Raw genomic sequence first — 21,140 nt, forward strand, 5'->3', positions numbered from 1 at the left:
ATACTCTACATGGAAAGGTAAAGACAGATGAAACTTATAATTTATTCTGTACACTGTTCTGAAATCCTTTAACAGCACCTGATCTCTCTATAATAATCAATTTCTGTAATTACGTGTAAGGGATAGTATTACTAAGATGTAAGTATTTGTCCCTTCTCCTATTTGACACTTAGCTTCTTTCTAGTTCTTCAAGATTAAAAATAATGTGCTAACATTCTTCAGATAAATACTTAGAAGCCAGATTTCTAGGTCAGTGGCTTTTAATGCCGAGTGCCAAGTTGCCCTTTGGAAAGGTTGTTCGAGTTTACACACCCACCAGTGAGTTATGAGTGTTTGTTTCTTCCCCTTGTCCTTGCCTGCCTTGGCATTACCATTCTTTTTAGTCTTTGCCAATCTGATACTCCAGAAGTGGTATCTCAGAGTTGTGTTCATTTGCATCTCTTTGATCATTGGTGACATGCTTTTAATTTCCTTATTACCCATTTATATTTCTCCTGTGAAATGCCTTTTTTGTTCTCTACCCTAACCTTCCTGTTGAGGTGTTTGTCTTTTCATTGTTCAGGACTTGAATATAATAAGGTTATTAACCCTTAGTCATGCACGTTAGAAGTATTTTCCCTGAGATCATGTGTCTTTTAACTTCAGGCTGTTTTCGGCACACAGAAGTGTGTTTGTTTGAATGTGATCCAGTTAATCACTCTTGCCCTCCGTGGTTTCTGTGTTTGGCATTATTCATAGAAAGTTCCTCCCAACCATAACCATATACGTATTCACCTCTGCTTTCTTCAAGTCCTTCTGGGATTTTTGTTTTTAAATTTAATACATTGGTCCGTTTTGATATAAAATTGTATCTATTTTTATAAAACCCAGGTGACCAAGTTATAAGTCATGGGCTCAGAGGGGAATGTGGTCGGTTCCGCCATTTTGCCAGCATCAGAGCACCAAGTAGAGGAGTCCTTCTCTTCCAGGGTATGAGAGTCTGCCACTTCCCATCAGTCACCCACATTTGCCATAATCCCTTCTGAAATCACTTCTGTTGTCATGTGCCCGTTACATGTTAATACTAGGCTGGTCTGATGAGTAAATGAATTTGCACAGGAGATGCAGGGCAGTCTGCAGCACAATGGCGCATGAACATTCCACACGTGTTTGGTTGGATGAAGGAATGAGTGAGTGAATGAATGAATGAACGGTGTGAACAGTGATAACAGGTCACTGAGGAGATTGTGAGACAGCAGCAGCTCTTCCCTCCAAGCAGAGCTTTGGCCAGGCAATCGTGTCGGCAGAGCACTGGCCAAGTACAGTGGGCCATGGGGAATGTGGAAGAAGGAAAAGTGACCCGGAGGGTTTTGAGCAGGTGGCATTCTAAGGGTTAGGACAGAGCCCATAGGCTGTCGTACACCATGCATTAGGTACATATGCAAGAGTGAGCCATACTGGAGAATTCCAGGGGGTGCTGTAGAGTTCAAGATTTGGGGGAGTTTATCAGGGAAGTCTCCCTGGGGAAGGTGCATGGGAGCAGAGCTTTGAAGGAAGGTTGGGACCATAGTAGGAGGGATTTGTGGAATGAGGTAGTTTTATGCAGATAGAATGATGTGAACAGGCAGTATTTTTTTTTTAATTTGAAATAGTGATTTTCTTTTTTCTTTTTTTTTTTTTTTTTGCTTTTCTTTCCACCTCCTTTGCTTTTTGCTCTTTTGCCTCATTCTCAGCTTTTCTTATCCTCCCTGCTTTTAGTGCCATTTAGAAATTGTCATAAAAGTTGTTAGTACAGTCGAGAAAGTTATTTTTGAAGTGCTTGGGCTCTGGGGTAGGAAGACAGCAGGGAGCAGGAAGGGAACACAAGGGCGGCCTTCTGAGAGGACGCATCATAGCAGACTCTCTGCAGCACCACTCAAGGCGGAGGTGAAGTTGGTGTTTTCTAAGGTTTACCCACACATAGTAGGCACTCCCCTATTTAAATGAATCCGTGAATGAGTGAACAGTATGCCTGGCTTCCCTGAGAGGCACAGCTGTTTGGGAAGATGGACAGACTTGAAGAACCCCAACCTCCCGTGGCCTGGGATGTTCGGTTGGAGGTGGACATGTTTGCCATGAGGGAAGCTGAGGAGGACACTTCGAGGGGTGGCAATTGGGTCAGTACCTCGCTGACTTTGCTGAGGAATGAGACGCTGTCCCTTCTAAGCTCCCAATCTCAAGGAAGAGAAGTGGTGCAGAAGAACAAGAAAAAGACATCTTGGAAGGGCAGAGAGATGCGAGCAAACTCTGGACACGGATGCTTAAGAAACCAGCAGGAGTCATTGCAGTAGGCTGGTGTTAGCCAGAAACTTTTCTTGGAAATCAAGTCAATGGGTATAATACTCAGTCCCAGAGCAGAAGAGCAAGATAGGTTTCTGCCTCCCATATCTTTGGTCTCCCGTAAGGATTGCACCATTTCCTCTACTAATGGTGTCTGTCAGCCTGCCGCCTCTTTTTGTAAATAAAGGGTTTCTTTTTTTTTTTTTTTTAAGATTTTATTCACTTATTTATTTGAGAGAGAGTGTGAACAGGGGAAGGGGCAGAGGGCGAGGGACAAGCTGACTCCGCACTGAGCACAGAGCCCGACGCAGGACTTGATCTCACGACCCCGAAATCATGACCTGAGCCGAAACCAAGAGTTGGACGTTTAACCAACTGAGCCACCCAGGCGCCCCTGTAAATAAAGTTTTATTGGGACACAGCCACATTCTTTCATTTACATGTCTACGGCTGCTTTAATCCTATAGAAATAAGAGTTCAGTAGTTAAGGCAGACCCTATGGTCTGCAAAGCCTAATATAATATTATAATATTATATATCTGGCCCTTTCCAGAAAAAGTTTGCCGACCCCTGCTTTATATTATGAATAGACTTGAGTTGTTTTTCCAGGAGAATCATGATTTGCACCAACATATGCAGTTTGCTCTGTGAATGCCCCTTTCCCTCATGGCATCTATTTGCAAGCTGACTTATTAGAAGCAGTGGTGTGGTCTAGGATTCGGGCTTCTTGAGCATGAACTCTGACTATCTGAGCTGCCTGTGAGACCCACATGGAGTGGCTAGTACACTAATAACAGACATGATTAGTTTCTAATAGCTATTTAGTGTTCAGTAAATAAATCAGGGCTCAGGAAAGTTAGGGAAGGTGCCCGGGTTACATTAAGCGGCAGCATTCGAACCCAGTCTGTAGGAGGAAAGCCCTTGCCCTACCACTACCCTGCATTTCCTGCCACAGCCCCCCCTTCCCCCCAACCTCCACTCCCTACCCCATCTCTTTGTGATTTCTGGATCCTTCATCCATCAGCCTTTGCTCTTCTGAATGAAATACCATGTTTCTCTTGGAGCGTCCATTCCTCGGTCAGTTTTCTTTCCGACCCCATCCCTCCTCCTGCGGTCATGCTTCTGACCTTGGCCCCTAAGCCCCATTTTCTTGGGACTAACTCTCCCCAGGGAATGATTTGGAGAAGCAAATGAGGTTTTGGGTTTCTTCCACATCAGCCACTCCTGCCGGATGGATCCCTGAACCTCATTTGGAGCAGCAGCTGTCCCCCAGGTGCTCTGCCTTTTTCAGAAGACAGCAGGTGCCCAGAGAACCAGCTGGAAGGGGGGAGCATGGCCCTGGGCCCCAGGGCACCAAAGTGGCAAAACGGCAGCCGCTGGGCAGGCTGAGCTGGCATTTCTGACCTTTGTGGAGAGAGGGCGTCCTTAAAGGGACAGCAAGCTCTTTTCTTTCCTGGTGGCCGACTGCCAGTTCACATGTCAGGGTTTGAAGAGGCCATTGTTCTGGCAATGGGAGATCGGGGCCCAGGCCGCCCAGTCTTTTTTTTTCCTTTTCCCGTTACCAACCCCATGTCCCCGTGATGAGCAGCCTGTCAAGCGTGGAGGGACGGTGTCTTCGGTCACCCACCCTGCCCTCCTCCTCCACCGTCAGAAGGCAGTCTTGTCACCAAGGCTAAAGAACAGAACAGCCCTCACACAGCAGCAGCACCCCCCCCCCCAGGGCACCCACTGCCAGCCAGAATGAATGGTCTCTGCAGGCCCCAGCGAGGTGCCCCAGGGAATTGTTTACTTTTCCTAGGTGACTGGGGTCAAGTGATAGGACTGGTGTTTTCCCAGTGCCTTTTGTGAACCACCTGCCCTACACCATCTTAGGTGCTCGTTAAAACTATACATTCTAGGTTCCAATTCCAGAACTTCTGGGGCCTAGGAACCTGAATCTCAACAAGCACGCCGTCGTTTTGAGAGCCACTCACTTAGTCATTGCCAGACCTGACCGGCCATCAGAATCATGTGGGGACAGACGGAATCGAGCTATCTGCCTGGGGCTCACGAATTTGAGCAAGGGGGCCTCTCCTTAGTGGTTAAGAGCAGGTACCCTGGAGCTGGTCCACTGGGTTTGAATCCTGGCCCCACCAGCTACTATCTCTATGATCTTGGGTAAGTTTCTCAACCTCTCTGTGCCTCAATTTTCTTACCTGTGAAATAGGGATAATTTAGTACCTGCTCTAAAGGGTGGTTGATGTTTATAAAGTTCTTACAACAGAATTCGCACATCAGTTGTACTATATGTTTTTGTGAAATCTGTATTTTTATTTTTTAAAGATTTATTTGAGGGAGAGAGAAGATGAAAGAGAGTGAGTGTCTGGGGGGAAGGGCAGAGGGAGACGGCGAGAGAGTCTTCAGTAGACTCCGTGCCGAGCACGAAGCCCGGTGCGGGCCTTGATCTCATGACCCTGAGATCAAGACCTGAGCTGAAACCAAGAGTCAGATGCTTAACAGACTGTGCCACCCAGGTACCCCTTTCTTTAATTTTTATTTTTTGGTAAATTGATCGTCCAGGTTGGAGATCATGATTCGAATAGTCTTTTAGAGGCCAGGTGCCCTGGCTAAGTGGCCTACGTGCTTCAGGCGGTGACCGACAACTCTCAGGTGGAGCTGCGTGACTTGCTCTGAGAAAGCGGCCCTACCATTTGCCCTGCACGTCTCTTGGCCTATAGACTGAGGAGAAGAATCCCTGCCTGGCTTCCACCTCTAGGCGAGGTGCCGTTGATGAGCAGTGGGATGCTGTCAGGAGGAGGCCAGAAGCCACATCTATAAGGCTGACTGACCTCTTCAGAGGGAATCAGAAGGGAAAACAAGCTGCAGGCCAGAAATAGCAAGACATAAATATAAGGTATTATAATTACTGTCCACACCCAACTCAATCCCCTGGCTTAAATTGAACCTTTTGTACAGCCTTCCTGACCTCAAGGAAGAACATACAGAAGCATCCATGGTGGCTCGGCGGGGGTGGGTTGGGGATGGGGGTGTATAACCAAGGGTACGTGGCCTACAGGAGCACCCCTGAGCCAAAATGGGCGCCAGGGTTTAGCATGCAAACAAGTTTTTATTATAACTTTCTGGTTTTGCTCAACCACTACTTTTCTGAAAATGATCCTGTTGGACTCGAGGTTTCCACGTTTAGTATCCATCTCAGCATGGCTTTCTCTTCCCGTGCTCTGTCATTTCTCTTTGCATTCAGGAGTCAGATTTATCCAGCTGCTTACAGACATGGCATGAGGTTGAGGAGGTTGAGGAGGTTGGGAGGGAGACACCCAGCCTGGGAGGATTGAGCTCTTCTGCTTCTACCTGCCCCCCCAGGGTGTGCTGGGAAATCATCAAGGCCAGGCCAGTGGGTGAACAGCGGGTTCTGATGCCATACTCCCAGGCAGTAGTATTTTATAGATCCTGATACAAGGGGTTTTGGTGAATCAAATGCTAGATTATTTAGAAGAAAACAAGCCAGTCCTCCAGGGCATGTCTCATGGATATTTTCCATCTTGATTACAAATGTCAGCATACAGGGAACACAGCAGTGGGCAGACTTTTCCTAGCATCCACTCACTCCCACTTGGGCATATTTTACGAGATTTCCAGGAAGCTTCACAGGACCATTCTGTTCTTGGTGGGGGTTTTGTTACCTTTGGTGGCTCAGAGACCCACAGTGATAATGCAGGAACAGGACCTTGGTGGATTGAGAGACTCATTTTGTCAACCTCCCTTGGGAGAAGGAGTTGGCTATCTGCCCTATTACTTAAGAATATTGATTCATCATTTTGGAGGCTAATGGAAAAGTTCGATTGGTTTCTTTTTCTTCTCCTCAGAGAAGCTGCAGGGGAGATCACTGCTTTGGGTGGGAATCTGGGCTGAGTGAGATCAAAAGGCCTTTCTGCTTTGAAGATGGGTGGAGTCTGTGGACGGTTTTCTGGCCCCTAACAGTAGAGGGAAGGACCTTACCTCTCAATTTAGGGAAGAAGAATGTACAGAATAGAAACAGATATAGATCCCTAGTGGTTTTTGGTGCAAGAATCAGAAGGCCCTGCACTCGTTCATACACTGGAGCCTCACTGTGATCGACAACTGGGTGTCTCTCCACCACAGATGATATCTCAAGTGGGGAGGTTTTGGAAGGTCATCTGGACCCTCCTGGAGGTGGGAGTGGGAGCCAGCCTCTTGGCTAGGAGCTCACCCTCAGTGAGCCAGCTTCTTACAATGTTTGACTGCCAAAACTCTTAAGAGTATTCCCTCGTATTCCAAAACCAGTTATGCCATCTGATAACTTCCCTTTGGAGAAACAAAAAAAAGGTTCTTTCCTCCTTTGGCTTTCTTTTTTTTTTTTTTAAAGATTTTTTATTGATTCATTTGAGAGAGAGTGAGAAAGAGAGCATGAGCAGTGGGGAGGGTCAGAGGGAGAGGGAGAAGCAGACTCCCCGCTGAGCAGGGAGCCCAACGCAGGGCTCCATCCCAGGGATCCCAGGATTGTGACCTGAGTGAAGGCAGACGCTTAACCAGCTGAGCCCCCCAGCACCCCCTCCTTTGGCTTGATTTCTTTTCTTCCTCTTCTCAAATATTTGATACCCTGCTTACTCTAGGGCATCTGTCCTTCAGTCTAAACATCGAATTACCTTACAATTTTGTGTAGGGCAGGGTTTCCAGACCCACACTGTCTTATTTATCTTATCTGCACAGTAGACCTTGTAAAGCATGGTATTATTTCTAAGTACGCTCCTACCAGTATTAACTATGGCAAGTTTATTACCTCTTTCCCTTGCTTCTTTTGATGAGCCCCAAGTTTATTTTAATTATTCTCACAGCCACATTGTAGTTTTGGTCCATGCTGAGCTTTGGTCTTTGCCCACTGGTAACTAGACTTTCACACTCCATCGAGCTTTGTAGAAGAAAAGTCCTTGCCAGAAGGTCAGGGGCTTATTCTGCAGTCCCCCTTGTGTTAGGCAGGCTCCAGGGTCTGGGGTGCACGGCTGAATGATCCCCAGTGTGTGGACTCTGAGAAGGGAGTTTAATTTGGGTGAGATTTGATGTGGTTGGAGGGTGCGGTGTGGCCAGGATATCCTGGCATATGATGTGGTGAGTAAGTGTCCCCAGCTTGCCAGTCAGTTACTTAATCTCCTTACTCTGATGTCTTCTGCCCCTACCCATCCCCTTCCAGCCCCTATTAGCTTTTGACTGGAAGAGTCAGGCGGTGCCGAAACTCTTTAATGAGGATTGACTTCGAGTTTAGAAAGAGAGGTACCTTCCAGCTGCCCAACACAACCACTCGGATAGCTTTTTAGCTCTGGAGATGCAGAGATAGGAGGAGGGGAGGCAGGTAGTTCAAGGCAATGATGTGGGTAGAAGAGAGAAGGTCGAAAGAGACCGGAGCCCAGGAGTTCGTGGCCTGGGTCGCTGGCCCTGTCTGCTGTGGTCAGCAGTACCCTCTCTTCCTGCCTCTCTCTCTGTGGTCACAGAGCTCATCTTTTTTGCTACTTATTTGCACTTGGAGATATGGGTGGTGAACAGTGATCATGGACTTCAGAGCAGGAAATAACCAGGGGTGGGGGCAGGGGAGGGTCATCTAGACCAACCCCTTCTTATAACAGGTGGGGAAACTGAGTCCCAGAGAAAGGGTAGGACTCATTCAGGGTCACACACCAGTGTTATCTAGGTACCCCATACCTCACGAAGGTGGACGCTCTTTTAAAGTGAGTGTTGGGGGCGCCTGGGTGGCTCAGTCGTTAAGCGTCTGCCTTCAGCTCAGATCATGATCCCAGGGTCCTGGGATGGAGCCCCGCGTCGGGCTCCCTGCTCAGCGGGAAGCCTGCTTCTCCCTCTCCCGCTCCGCCTGCTTGTGTTCCCTCTCTCGCTGTCTCACTCTCTGTCAAATAAATAAATAAAATCTTAAAAAAAAAAAAAAAGTGAGTGTTGGATTGCAGCATGTCAGTCACTCCTCCATGAGCCTGCGTTGTCCTCATCTAGAGTCAAGTGTGTATTGGGTCCCTGTCTTTGAGGAGGCCCGTCTTGGGAGCAATAGCATTAGCAGCCCCGCAGGACCCTTTGGAGAAGGTGCCCGAGGGGGCTAACTGCCACAGCTGGACATGTCTGGGGAAAATGGATACCGAGAAAAGATGTCTGAAGGTACAAATAATCTCCATCAGGAGTAAGCCCAGCCAGGTTCTGGCAACCTCACCAAGCAGGTGGGTACCTCTGCCGAAAGCCAGGCGCTGGACAGCACTTCCAGGAGGCCATACTTCTGTGCCCCCCTATGGAAAGAGAGATCATGAAAGTTCTCTCAATGCCTGTGTAAGAGCCCTTTTAGTTCCCTCCTGGAGAGTCAACGTTGTTGATTTAAGTAGGAGCCGGGTCAGGAGGCTTGAAAAATGAACTCTGGTGCTTTGCTCTCCACCCAGGTGTTCTGTCTTGCCTGGCCCCATGGCCAACCCAACTTCTGAGACTGTGGACATGTGGGGTGGGCAGGAGGCCACGGCAGCCTCCTAGCATGCCCCAAAGACCCCCAACTGGGGACAGCCATTGCTTGGACTAGGATTTCTCCTTCACTCATCATGATCCCCTTCCCTCTTCCGCCGTATCATAGCACTCTTTCTGTCCCTCTCACCAGCACCCAGGGACCTAGCAGTGGGATTTTCATGATATGTGCTCCATTAGCTTCCAAAGCTGCCTGGTTCTCTAGGGCTAAAGGAAAGGTGGGCAGGGGTTGGAGGGGATGGTCGTGTGGCCCCAGCCTCCAGCCTGTGGCAGGAGGGACCAAGATCTCTTCTTAAGTACGTGTCAACATCTTAACTGGGGCACCAGCAAGCAGGCTTCTCTCTTTAAGACCTTAATCCAGGATTAAGGAGAGGTCACTTACCTCTGCAGAGAGGTGATTTGGAGAGGGGCTTAGTCTCTCTTAATATCCTGTAGCAGGCAGAGGTAGAAGACCTAGCATGGTTATCTGCCTGTCCCAGGGGTCTAGAACGCTCTAGAAATCCCAGACTTGTACTGAATTCCTGAGTCTGAGATTTGACCTTTTCCTTATACTTTAGCAACATGTCTCTCACTGCTTCCCTATTCACACACCTTTATGCTAAGTAGTGTATGTCTTGGGTTGCAAAGAGACCCTGGAAAAGACAGAGACAGATTTGCCTTGCAGGAGCTTTATCGGAAAGCACTCTTGGGAACAAACCTTTAAGTGAGCGAGGGAATCAGGCTTGGGCCGAGGAAGAAGTTAAACTTTGATGAACTTGCAGGAGGCTTTGGTCAGTTCCAGGAGAAGCTCTGGTTCTGGAATGGCCTTGCAGTTATCCCAAATGGAGGCAGAGGGGCAGGTTTTCATGTCCTCTCACAAAGGGACTGTCCGTTAGGTGTGGGGACATTATCCTTTCGGTGAGGCTGTTCTCTTTGGTCAGGGGCAGTTCCCACCAGCAGCTCTTAGTCCAGAGAGCTGGGGAAGTGAGTGCCTGGGGAGGGGAACAGCACACCAAGGTAACCATTATGGGATGGTACTCCTGCATGCATCTAGGACCTGCGGACTTGCATTTGACCTTATGTCTTCTCTTCCTCACAATCACCCCCCCCTTTTTTTTTTAAGATTTTATTTATTTATTTAATTGACAGACAGAGAGAGAGAGAGAGAGAGAGAGAGAGAACACAAGCAGGGGGAGTGGGAGAGGGAGAAGCAGGCTTCCAGCGGAGCAGGGAGCCCGATGCGGGGCTCAATCCCAGGACTCTGGGATCATGACCTGAGCCGAAGGCAGACGCCCAACGGCTGAGCCACGCAGGTGCCCACAATCACCCTTTTATAGAACAGGTGTTATCTGCCTTTGACAGAGAGAGTCACATGTGGAGGGGCTGAGCGTAGCTGGTGGCAGTCCAGAACTTGGTGACTCTTTGGGTGGTGGAAAGAACACTGGGCTAAGTGGTTTGTGTTACTGTTTAATCCTCTTCCATGTTAACCTGTGTTCACCCTGGGATTGTGGGCCAAGTTAAACTACTTAATTTGCATAATTAAGTAATTAGATTAGTTCTGTGCCCATGTTTTAAAGGTCTCCAGCCTCACATGTAGCCACCTTCCTGGTAGTCCCTTGGTTCAGGGCCTTCTTGCTTGGGCAGTTAGGATTGCCTGGAAGGAAGACAGCTTGCCTTTTTTCTGTTAAGTGATGTTCTCAGGTTGGCCCTAGAGTGGTCAGTCCCACCTGTTACCCTCTTCACTTTATCTGCTTTGTGGCTTCTGGGCTTCGCATAGACTCCTGCTGGCACCTGCTTCCCACAGAGTCATGATTTAGCCTCATTTTCCCCAATCCCGTTTTCTCCTCCCCAGGAATCAACTCCAGTCTCTTGCCTGGACCTTTCCACATACAAGATGTAATGTTCTGAATCCATGTGGGGATGTGCGCTTTCTCTCCGGGGCAGAACACTTTCGGTGCCTGCCACCTTGTGTGGATTCTTGCTGTGGCCACTGAGCACCTGCTTGAATTCTGCACATCTAGGAGAGGGAGAAAGTTTCACTGCACCGGAGACTATCACCACATTTACCCAGCTTGTCCTCTCTTTTTAAAAGAGCAATTTTCAAGACCAGAAGAATAGAGCAAATGTAATTGGGTGGAATTAAAACCCAAGGATCAGAGAAAAGAACATGGGAGAATTTGACCTTCTTAGATTTGCTCCAGTCTCTAGTCCTTGCTGAGTGATGTCTTGGGTGTACCGAATAAACTTGCAGATGTGCTCGTAATCTTTTTGGCTCAATTTCTCTTCTGTGAAATTGGAGTAATAAGATTAACTGCGATATAACCCAATGTAACCTTCATAAAGTGCCTAGAATGAGACCTGGCACATAGTTCTCAATGAGTATTAGTTCTGATTATTATCTGGGAAATCATGAAAAGAGATGAAAAGTCTTAGATTAAAAAAAATTGACTTTCAGGAAATATAGATTATTAGACTATACTTTCAGAAGTAATTTCTGTATTACATTTCTAGAGAATTAGGGTTGCAATCGTATAGACCAGTGGTGGGTTCAACTTTTGCTGCACATTGCAATCACCTGGAGATCTCTAAACACTGATGTCTGTCACCCTCAGACATTCTGATTTAATTGGTGTTGGGGGTGACGGGGCACTGGGAGTGTGTAAAAGCTTCTAGGTGATACTAAAGTGCAGCCAAGTTGGGGGACCACCAGCATAGACCATTGAGCGGATTTACAGTTGATCCTGGCTGAAAACCTAGAAATGGATGGTTGGGAACATTTAGAAAAGAAAAGGGTGATACTTAGAAACTAATTACTCCGTTCATGTAGGATTATGAGGAAATTGGGAGAAGGGGGTTGGCATGGTGGTGCAAGGAAGGGGCTTGGCCTAATATGTAGAAGGAGCCCTTAAGCCTGGCAGGTTCTCTTCCCAGTGGGCCAGGGGCTGGGTCTTTGTGTCCTGCTGCCTAGAGCCTGGTTGGCTCTCGGGAAGGCTTTAATAGCTGCCCAGGAGTAGGTGCTGGGTTGGTGGTGGCTCAGGCTCACCACAGAGTGGGAGTCGTGTGAGAGTCGGCTGCGCCCTCACTGCCTTCTCCCCAGCTCTCGCTTCAACTTTTAATCATGTAGACATCACGGCTCCTCATGTGAGAGATGCAGTATTCATGACATGTCTTGGGTTGCAGCTGGGTCAGAGGCAATCAATATACCCTTTCGGACACCCCCCACCCAGCTTCCAAGGATTAGACTGTGGGTTGGGGAACTCAGGGCAAGGTGGAAATGTGCGGATTATCGGTTCTCTCACATGAAGGGTTCATAAAACAGGGGCAGTATCCTGAGCGTTTCAATCTGGAAAGGTTTGTTTTGTGGGGTCTCCGGAGCACCTGATGCCCAGGATACCCCAGCTCTTGCGCACTACAGAGACGGACGTGAAAGACCTTTAATGATGGCCCCTTCTTGTATTTTGATTTCTTTGAATATATCTGGACCTCTCTGGCTAACAATTTAACTTCCTTTTTTCTCTTGCAAACTTTGTGAATGACTCTTGTGTTTGTATGCCCCACTCGCACTTCTTAGGCCCTCTGTCCCTCCTTGGCTGTAGCCAGCTGATGGAGGCAGCATTTCGGCATGGCGGAGAGCGGGCTTGGCGACGAATCCTGACTCCTCTGTCTGTCGTCTGTGTGATCCGAGGAAATTGTTGAAGCTCTGAGGTAGCTCACCTTCCTCATCTGTAAAGTAGGGTTGATGTGAGGATCAAAGGAAGGAGTACATATTAAATCCATGAAGTCTCTGTCTGGCTCATAGAATGCTCTAAAGACTTTCAGCCATTTTGTTATTCCCGCATAACTTGAGGGTGGGGATGCTGCTGCTTTTTCGCTCACCGCTGTGGCAGTCTATGAATGAGCGTCCAGTCAGGAGAGAGAAGCACGTCAGTGAGTGGACAGGGAGGCAGTGAGGCTCCCCCTGCTTGTGTTCTCTCTCTCTCTCTCTCTCTCCATGGGCACAGAACTAAGTCAGTGAGTGGACAGGGGGGCAGTGAGGCTTATTAGGAGGCTGGTGGAAGTTGACAGGGTTCAGCTCCAGCATCGTGAGGCAGGGCAAAGAAGCGCGGATTTGGACCTGAGGGGCAATAAATGGATCACTGGCCTGAGCAGGAACAGTGGGACTTACCTGGCAGTGCCGTTTCAAGGATTAAATGCAGTGTTATGATTGTAACTGGTTATGATTAAATGCAGTAACTTTTGAAGTGCTGCTTTGGATGATAATAGTAATATAATCAGGTTCACTTTTGCCTATCATTCAAGAAATTCAGATTTAGTTAAAATGTCTGAAAGTACCTACTATGTAAAAAAGTCTTTTGTTTTCTCGTTGGGATGGGAATAGGATTCAAAGATATAATAAGAGCTTATCCTTTGTCTCCCATTCTTGTCGACAGCCGTTATTAAGCACTTGAGGTTAATAAGATACTATGTGGACACTAACCTTCTTTTTATAGAATGTGATTGAATGGGACTGGGTTGAGAGGGACTGGATTGGATTGGCAGGTGTACCTTAACTTCTCTTTCTTACCCCAATTCCTCCAGGGTGCTCTTTGGAAAGTGCTTTTGATACTGCACAGGACTCAGAAAACCTCTTTTCCTTTAAGAAATAGAAACTAGGGCGCCTGGGTGGCTCAGTCGTTAAGCGTCTGCCTTCGGCTCAGGTCATGATCCCAGGGTCCTGGGATCGAGTCCCACATCGGGCTCCCTGCTCGGCGGGAAGCCTGCTTCTCCCTCTCCCACTCCCCCTGCTTGTGTTCCCTCTCTCGCTGTGTCTCTCTGTGTCAAATAAATAAATAAAATCTTTAAAAAAAAAAAAAAATAGAAACTAATGTCAGTTTTCCATATCTCTACGGGAAAGGTTTAATTCAGAAAAAGATACCTACTTTTACCTCAATTTCCTAAATTCATTTACAGCAGTTTGGGAATTTAGGTGCCAAATAGCTCAGCTGTTAAAAGGTGGATGTTGAGTATGGGGGCGGGGTTTGCTCTGTTTCGATCACAGGTCTTGGATCTCTTAGACTCGGCGGCCTCTGCAGAGTTTGTGCTGGGTACTTCTAGGGAGGATGAGGGAGCAGTGCAAATCTTAGCCCCTGGCCTCCTGATGACACATCAGTGGCACCTTCTTTTCATGCATGATGCAGTGGTTAAGAGTGGGACTCGGGGAAGGCAGCCGGGGTTTTGGATACATGTTCTACTCCTCATTAATCAAATACTGTCGGAAAGTTAGCCAACCCTCTGCCTCTTATTTAACCCATCAGAAAAAATGGGGGTGATAAGTACCTATTTTGTAACATTGTTGGCAGGATTGAAGAGATCATTCACTTCATTAGCAAGTTGCATCACACCTACTCTATTTCTGTGGTTTTTTTTTTTTTTTTTTTAATCAGAATCATTTTGGTTTTATGTAGCTCAAGTGAGGAGCTTCTAATCAGGAAAGAAAGGCTTACATTTTATAACACAGTAGACATAGCCCAGATTCTCTGATTTGCCTGCTCTTTCTATTATTTAATGAGGTCCAGTTGGGGAGGGGCTGGTAGAGAAGATTTTGGTGATGGGGGGAGCAGTAAATAATATGAATAGCTCATGCAGCTTAAGGAACTGAGATTTTTCTTTTTTCTTCCTTTTTTAAAAAAAGATTTTATTTATTTGAGAGAAGCAGGGGGAGGGGCAAAGAGAGAGAGGGAGAAGCAGACTCCCTACTGAGCAGAGAGCCTGATCCAAGGACCCTGCAATCATGACCTGAGCCAAAGGCAGATGCCCAACCGACCAAGCCACCCAGGCACCCTAGGAACCGAGATTTTTCTTAAATCCAGACTCAGTTGAAGGCTTCACAGTAAAAGATCTTTCATTGGTTTTTTTTTTTTAATAGCTATTGTTTTTAACCAATATTGATGATAATGATATTTTCATTTATCAGACTGGTGCTGTGTCAGATACAGTGAAAAGCTTGTTACATGTATTTACCTCACTTAATCCTCCCACAGTCCAGTAAGATTCTGTTATTTTTTGACTCAAGATTAGGAAGCCTGAAGCTTAGTGAGACCAACTTTTCAAAGGTCACAAAATCAGTCATTGAGAGAAGCAGCATTTCAAGTCAGGATTGTCCGATCTGTTAGCCTGACCTTTTAACCCATTGCTATTAATCTAAACCATGAAAGTACTAACACAATAGGGGGGATGTAGAGGTGTTTCAGAAGAAAGGTGAATTTGTGCATTTTATAGTCAAAGTAGGAAAGCCCCTGAAAAGTGAGTACGATTTGTCCAAAGTCACGTAGTAAGTGAGTGGGGAAGCCACGACGAGAGTGCTAGCTGGTTGACTCCACCAACCCCTTTGTTTACTGTCTTAATAGAGGACGGGACAGTCAGTACCAAGATATTAACTGAATACCTGTGCTGTAACCGGTACTCCTACGTGGTTGGAGGGACATGAAAGAAATAGCCTACAATCTTCTTGGGGAGAGAAAGCCAACAGAGTGAACAACAGAATCTCCAATTAAGTTCCAAATGGTGTACTATCGTTTATAAGGGCAGGGGTGGGGGGAGGTACTAAGTTTTCTTGGATGCTTTTCCATGCATTTATTTTATTGCATCATTTTTTTCAGTGGTGTACGAGAGGAAAGAGGTACTATCGGCTTTTTCAGATGAAGAAGCCAAGTCTGAGATGGGGGTAGATGGACTTACACAGGGTTACAGAGCCAGAAAGCAGCAAACTTAGCTTTGCATGCCAATTCAACTCCAAAGTCCAAGCTCTTTCTATGGAGTAGCAAAAGAGGGGAAGGAGTTGGGTGGTCCAAAGCGAGGAAGGTATTTCAGGAGAGGCAGGACTTGAGCCAGACAGGGAGGGGTGGGTAGAGTTGGGGCAGAGCTCTTAACACCTTTCTTTGGAGTTGAACTTCCTCTAGGTTAATAAAGTGGAGGCCAGACACTCAAACGTCTGTGCTTCCTGGATACCATGAGGCTGTTTTTTTATCAACAGGCTGCAGACAGAAACAATCCTAGAAAGGCCTTTCATGCTGAGCCTATAGGGCTTGGCAATCCCAAAGTGAGATGTTTTGCCAACAGATGCCCAAGAAGTATTAGCTCCCAGCATGTGTCTGGTGACCAGGACAAAGGTGACATCAATGGATTATAATTAGTATTCACCTTCAGCATGTTATCCTATGCAGCTGCAGCAGACAGACAGGACTCTGTCCTTTAGGAACATCCAAAGAGTGAGAATGCATAAACCAACCCTTTGCCACTCAAACGTGTGGCCCATGGAATGGCAACATGGACATCCCCTGGGGGTCTATGAGAAAGGCCAACCCTTGGGCCCTCCCTGTGACCTCCCACATCAACCTGTGGTTTAACAAGATCCTCAGGGGATTAAAGTGTGAGAAATACTGAGCTAACCATCATCATTCTTTTTGTTACTTGTTTGTTTGGGCTCATGGTTGGGCTTCCCCTGCTACTCCCATCAAAAGACGACAGTAATAACTCCAGAGGCTCACGGTCATGCTTGGGGTGTTGGCTAGTTGATTTTCATGGGATTTCCAGTCCAGTGATCTGGATTCCCAGCTCAGCCTTTCTTGCTGTGGGACCATCCGACCTTCCAGGGCTCAGCATCCTTACGTTAGATGTAGTCGTAATAGGGTCTCTATAGTGGAGTGTTGTGGAAATCAGATGAATTTGATTTGTGAGGGAAAGTGCTTTGTGAGCCGTGGATGACTTTCACAATATTCATTAATATCCTTGTTGAAGAGACTGCCTCTCATCTGAAAGAACACTTGTCTAGGGGCTGTTTCAGTGCCACTGAAATCACTGCATTTCAGTGAATGGACAGGAGAAAAAAACCTTAAGAGGCGCAGCTTAGGAGTCTGAAAACTCAGATGAGCCTCCTTTGTCATGACAGCAAGTGCTTTACTTGAGTGTCATTTTCCTTGTGTGCAAGAATCAGCCCGCTGTCTTGGAATTCTGGGAGAGGCTACCCTGAAGAGGCCCTCAGCCATTTTCTTGCACAGATTAGGGTCTCCAGCGCGCTGCCTTCCTCCTCTCCTCTATTCCCAAGGTTCAGGCAGGGAGACCAGCTGTCATCCTTTGAAAGAGGCAGGGCTCTCTTTTGAGCCAGGCACCTGTGTTTTGATTTAGCGTCACCTCCTTGATCCAGATTGACCTAATAGGCAGCACCTGGGAAATCATTGGTGGCCGCAGAGGGCGCAGGATCTCCTGGGAGCATCACCTTGTGTTTTGTCAGATTTGGGGATGAAGAGGAAATAATGCTCGCCTCCCCAGTGGCTGTGTCCTCCAAACTGGCATGGATCATTGACTGCACCCAAGAGTTGCATTATGTAAAGCGGCCGGCGGCAGGGTGTGTGCGCGCGCGCGTGCATGTGCGCGCAAGAGGGGTGCGTGTCTGAGTGTGTGTGTGTGTGTGTGCGCGCGCGCGCGCGCGCGCGCCTGTGCGCGTGCGTGCAGGGGCCGGAGAACAGCTGTCTGTGAGGGAGTCAGGGGGAGAGAGAGAAAGAGAAAGGGAGCAGGGAGAGAGGGACTTCTGTACGCTGCGCGACCACACCAAGTAACAGCCGCGGAGGGAGGGGGGCAGGAAATAAAGGGGGGGGGTCATGCTTACAATTCCAGAGCGGTGCGAAACAGCAGAGAAAGGCAGCTCCCCGGGCTTATGAATACCCCGCCCCCACTCCCTTCCCCGCTAGAAACAGGGCTGTGGGGTGGGCATGGAGGTGAGTGCCCTCCGACGTCCTCAGGGCCCCCCGCTCCCCGCCCCCGCCCCCCCCCCCACTGCCCAATGCATGAATGAATGAGTTCCTCCGCACTGCACTCTACTACCGTTCCTAATGGCTTCCAGGTTAGTGCTCACTGACGCTTGTGTGTGTGTATGTGTCAGTCTATCTTTGTTTCCTCCGGGCATTCTTTTTTTTTTTTGGAGGGGTGGCTCCGCCGCCCCCCACCCGGGGGGGGGGCTCGGGTCGGGGCCCTGGGGGCCGTAAGGAGGAGGACCTGTCGGTCTGGCCGTGTGCTTTTTCCAGCTGGCACAGGCTGCTCGGAGCTGCTGAGAACACAACCCTTCCAAGACAGTAAATCCGGAGTCCATGTTGTTTGCTTCTGTTCTGTGTTGGGGGATCCGAAAGCAGCCGGCGTGACATCATGCTGCAGAGATTCTTTTCCCTTCCTAGCTTTTTTCTCACCCCCCCCCCCCCCCCCCGGCTTCCTCCCCTCCTTCATAGTAGCCCTGCTTCAGCAGACCTTTGGAGCACTGAGGGGTGGGCCCTGGTCGGTCGGAGGGAGGGGGTGGGCTGGGCCGAGGGGGTCCCCTTGGCCAGCAAGACTTATTCAGGGTCCTGTAACTTGAAGAAAAGAGGGCAGAGGATTGAATTAGCGGTGCGTCATGGAGAGCTGGCCGGAGCCTCCGGGGGAGGTGTGGACAGGTCATGTGCTCCTGTTCTCCACCTACCAGCTTAGCTCCGGGGTGCCCCTGGTGGGGGCTCGGGGACCAGAGCAGAGGTTAGCAAGGGAAAGGAGGCAGGCTGGAGGCTTATAAGGCAGCCCACCCTCTCAGATACGGACAGATGCTGCTTTTCCGACAGGGAGAGGACCATGGGACCAATGGATCTGGCGAGCGGAAGGAGAGGACCGGAGGGGAAGTCGATAATAGCTCCTGTCTCAGGGAAATAAAGGGATTTGTTTATTCTTTGGCTTAGCGGGCATTTGGCGCAGAGATTTGCCATGTGTTTTCAGAAAATAGATACCCAGTGGCTGGTCCTTACTCCCCCACACCTCCTTGCATTGTTAGTTATTTGCTTGATTTAGGCAAGTGGAGGGGTGGGGGAGGACTCGAAGCTCTCTGTCTCCCTGGGGCTCAGCCAAGATCTCAGCCAGGGCTGGGGAAAGGGAACTTCGCCTCTTGACCTTCTCTGACACCTGCTAGCAGACTGAGCTTCTGTGGACACCCCCGTGGCTTCTCTGCTTCCCACCTTCCCTCTCTCCCCCACTGGCCTTGAGTGGCACTTCATGGGTTAGAGAGGTTTAGGGCCAGGGTGGAAAAAGCTGGCCTTGAAAGAAGGGAAAGGAGAAAGGGGTGTTTTTGGGGAGCTGCCCATGGCAGAACTGTGTCAGCGTCACAGGCCATGGAATGGAAAGTTGTACCCCACTGGGAAAGAACGAAGGACAGGGAGCTTTTCTATACTACCTAGAAGAAACCTCCTCTCGTTCCTGGTCCTGCGTAGGCTTTTTCCTCTGCAGGTGGGAGCAAGTCTGCGACCTTTTCCTCAACTTATGACGTCATCAAGCACGGGTTCTTTGTTTGGGGGACACAGACACCCCCTTCCCCAACTTGACGGAAGAGAAGCAGGCTCACAGAAAAGACCTTTTTCAAGGTCACACATGGTCAGGCCAAGTGTTGGCCAGCTGTTTCTGGAAAGGGCCAGGGAGTAAATATTTTCGGCTCTGTGGCCCACGATGTTCTCTGTTGAAGCGACTCAGGTCTGCTTTGTCCAGCCGAAGCAGCCATAGACAAAGTCTGTGAACGAATGCACGTGGCTGAGTTCCCAATAAAACTTTATTTATGGACTCTGAAATTTCCATTTCATCCAATTTTCACATGTCACAAGATACTCTTCTTTTTCCTCCAAACCATTTAAAAATGTAAAAACCGTTCTTAGCTCGTGGGTCATATAAAAACGGTCGGGGTGGAGGGCTGGATTTGGCCTACCTAGGTCATAGTTTGCTGTTCCTAAATTAGACAGTGTGACTGGAAAGCCCGATGGGGTGTGAAGGGAGAGGCAGCCCTCACTATCCATGTGTTTGCACACACGCACCCTGCGGTTCCTGGTTATGGACGAGACATGGCTGGATTCAGTTTTCCTAATGACCTCAGAACCTCACAGTTTTGCTCTCAGCCAGTTCGGCAAAACCTCAGCTTATCCCTGAGTCAAGCTGTAAGGGTCCAAGGAACAAATGTTTGTGGACTCGGGGGAGGGAAAACATTTGCTGAGGACTGGACATCTCCAGATAAGAAATCTCTAAGGTCTGTGGTTTTGCATCTGGCCTGGAGATATTCCTATAAACATTCAGAATTCTGAGATAGCACCAGTTGGGGGTGAGAACTGGGAGGATTTTTCATCGTCGCACCGAACGTGGGTTTGTCTGGTTAGGGGAAGGACTGGGGGTGGGGTGTTCCTTGTAGGGTTATGCATACATACGGTGCACATGCATACATTTTCCTTAGCCTCTAGGCTGTAGCTAGAGACCCATAAGAGAACAGTGACTAATTCCAGAATCTCCTGATTCAGAAGATGATTCCAAAAATATATGTTTGCATTCTGATTTCCAAAAGCACATGGGGTGGTGGTTCTGCTCTATTCTGAGCTCATCAGAGCACTTCTCTGTGAGATTACATTTCTGGGTTCCAGAGTGTAAGGGGGATTGGGATGAACCGGGATTCATTCAGAGGAGAGTGAGCCCAGTGGCTGTGGGGTCCATAGCCATGCTGTACGAGGGATGCCAGAGGGACTGGCAGGTCTGGAGGAGAAAGGGCTTAGGGATCATGCGAGCCGTGTGCAAATTGCACGTGTAAGAGGAATTATGGGGACCTGGGTGGCTCAGTCAGTTAAGCGTCCAACTCTTGATTTTGGCTCAGGTCATGATGTCAGGGTCATGGGATCGAGCCTGAGTCGGGCTCTGCATTCAGCAGGGAGTCTGCTTGAGATTCTCTCTCCCTCTGCCCCTCCTCCCCTCGCATGTGCCCCCGCACTAGCATGCCCCCCGCCTCAAAAATAAAGTTGTTGTTTTTTTTTTAAAAAGAATTAGATTATTCTATGTCTGCCAGGGGAGCAGAAACCTTTGGTAGGAAGCCACAGGAAACAGTTTGAGCTTAAAATAAAAAGAGTTGTCCAAAGGTGAACCGAACTACATTGGTCAATTAATGACTTTTCTGTCACTTGAGGTATAATCTAAACAAGAGATTTGGTGGAGAGATTGTAGGAGAAATGACTTTTAACTTCTGAAAATAGGCTTGGGGAATTGGAATCATTCCACCCAAAGAAAGGAGGATAGGAACAGAGGAAGGGTTCTAGCTAATGAACTGACGCCGGGTCCTGGAAAACGAATGGAGAAAGTGTCATTAAATGCATTATAACAGACTTTTGTTTTAACCACTGGGAACTTCCTGATGGTAGCAGAGGGCAATGATGAAGGATCCCAAAGGGGAGCCCTGGGTTTTTGTGCCCTGAATACATTTTCAAGTAGGGCGAAGGCTCTCTGGAGTGATTTAGGTCCATAGGCATATTGGCTGACCTCGTACAGTTGCCTTCATT

The 21,140-nt window shown here is 48.2% G+C and overlaps 1 protein-coding gene across 9 annotated transcripts in view; it reads left to right on the plus strand.

The window, feature by feature from the left end:
• Nucleotides 1-21,140, plus strand: part of GRAMD1B (GRAM domain containing 1B) — a 166,232-nt gene that overhangs the window by 86,976 nt on the left and 58,116 nt on the right. The window contains exon 1 of one of the 9 annotated variants that reach the window (XM_032427967.1): nucleotides 17,317-17,549. The exons of 7 other annotated variants lie outside the window; for them this stretch is intronic. Coding sequence is in view for 1 of the 2 variants with exons in the window: in XM_032427966.1 (XP_032283857.1) it covers nucleotides 17,664-17,674 (11 nt within the window). In the remaining variant the exon portion in view is untranslated. Of the gene's footprint in view, nucleotides 1-17,316; nucleotides 17,550-17,575; nucleotides 17,675-21,140 lie in introns of those variants that run through there. One more of the 9 variants, XM_032427966.1, reaches the window with a different exon arrangement.

Source organism: Phoca vitulina, unplaced genomic scaffold (assembly GCF_004348235.1).
Source record: "Phoca vitulina isolate PV1807 unplaced genomic scaffold, GSC_HSeal_1.0 scaffold38, whole genome shotgun sequence".
NCBI lineage: Eukaryota > Metazoa > Chordata > Mammalia > Carnivora > Phocidae > Phoca > Phoca vitulina.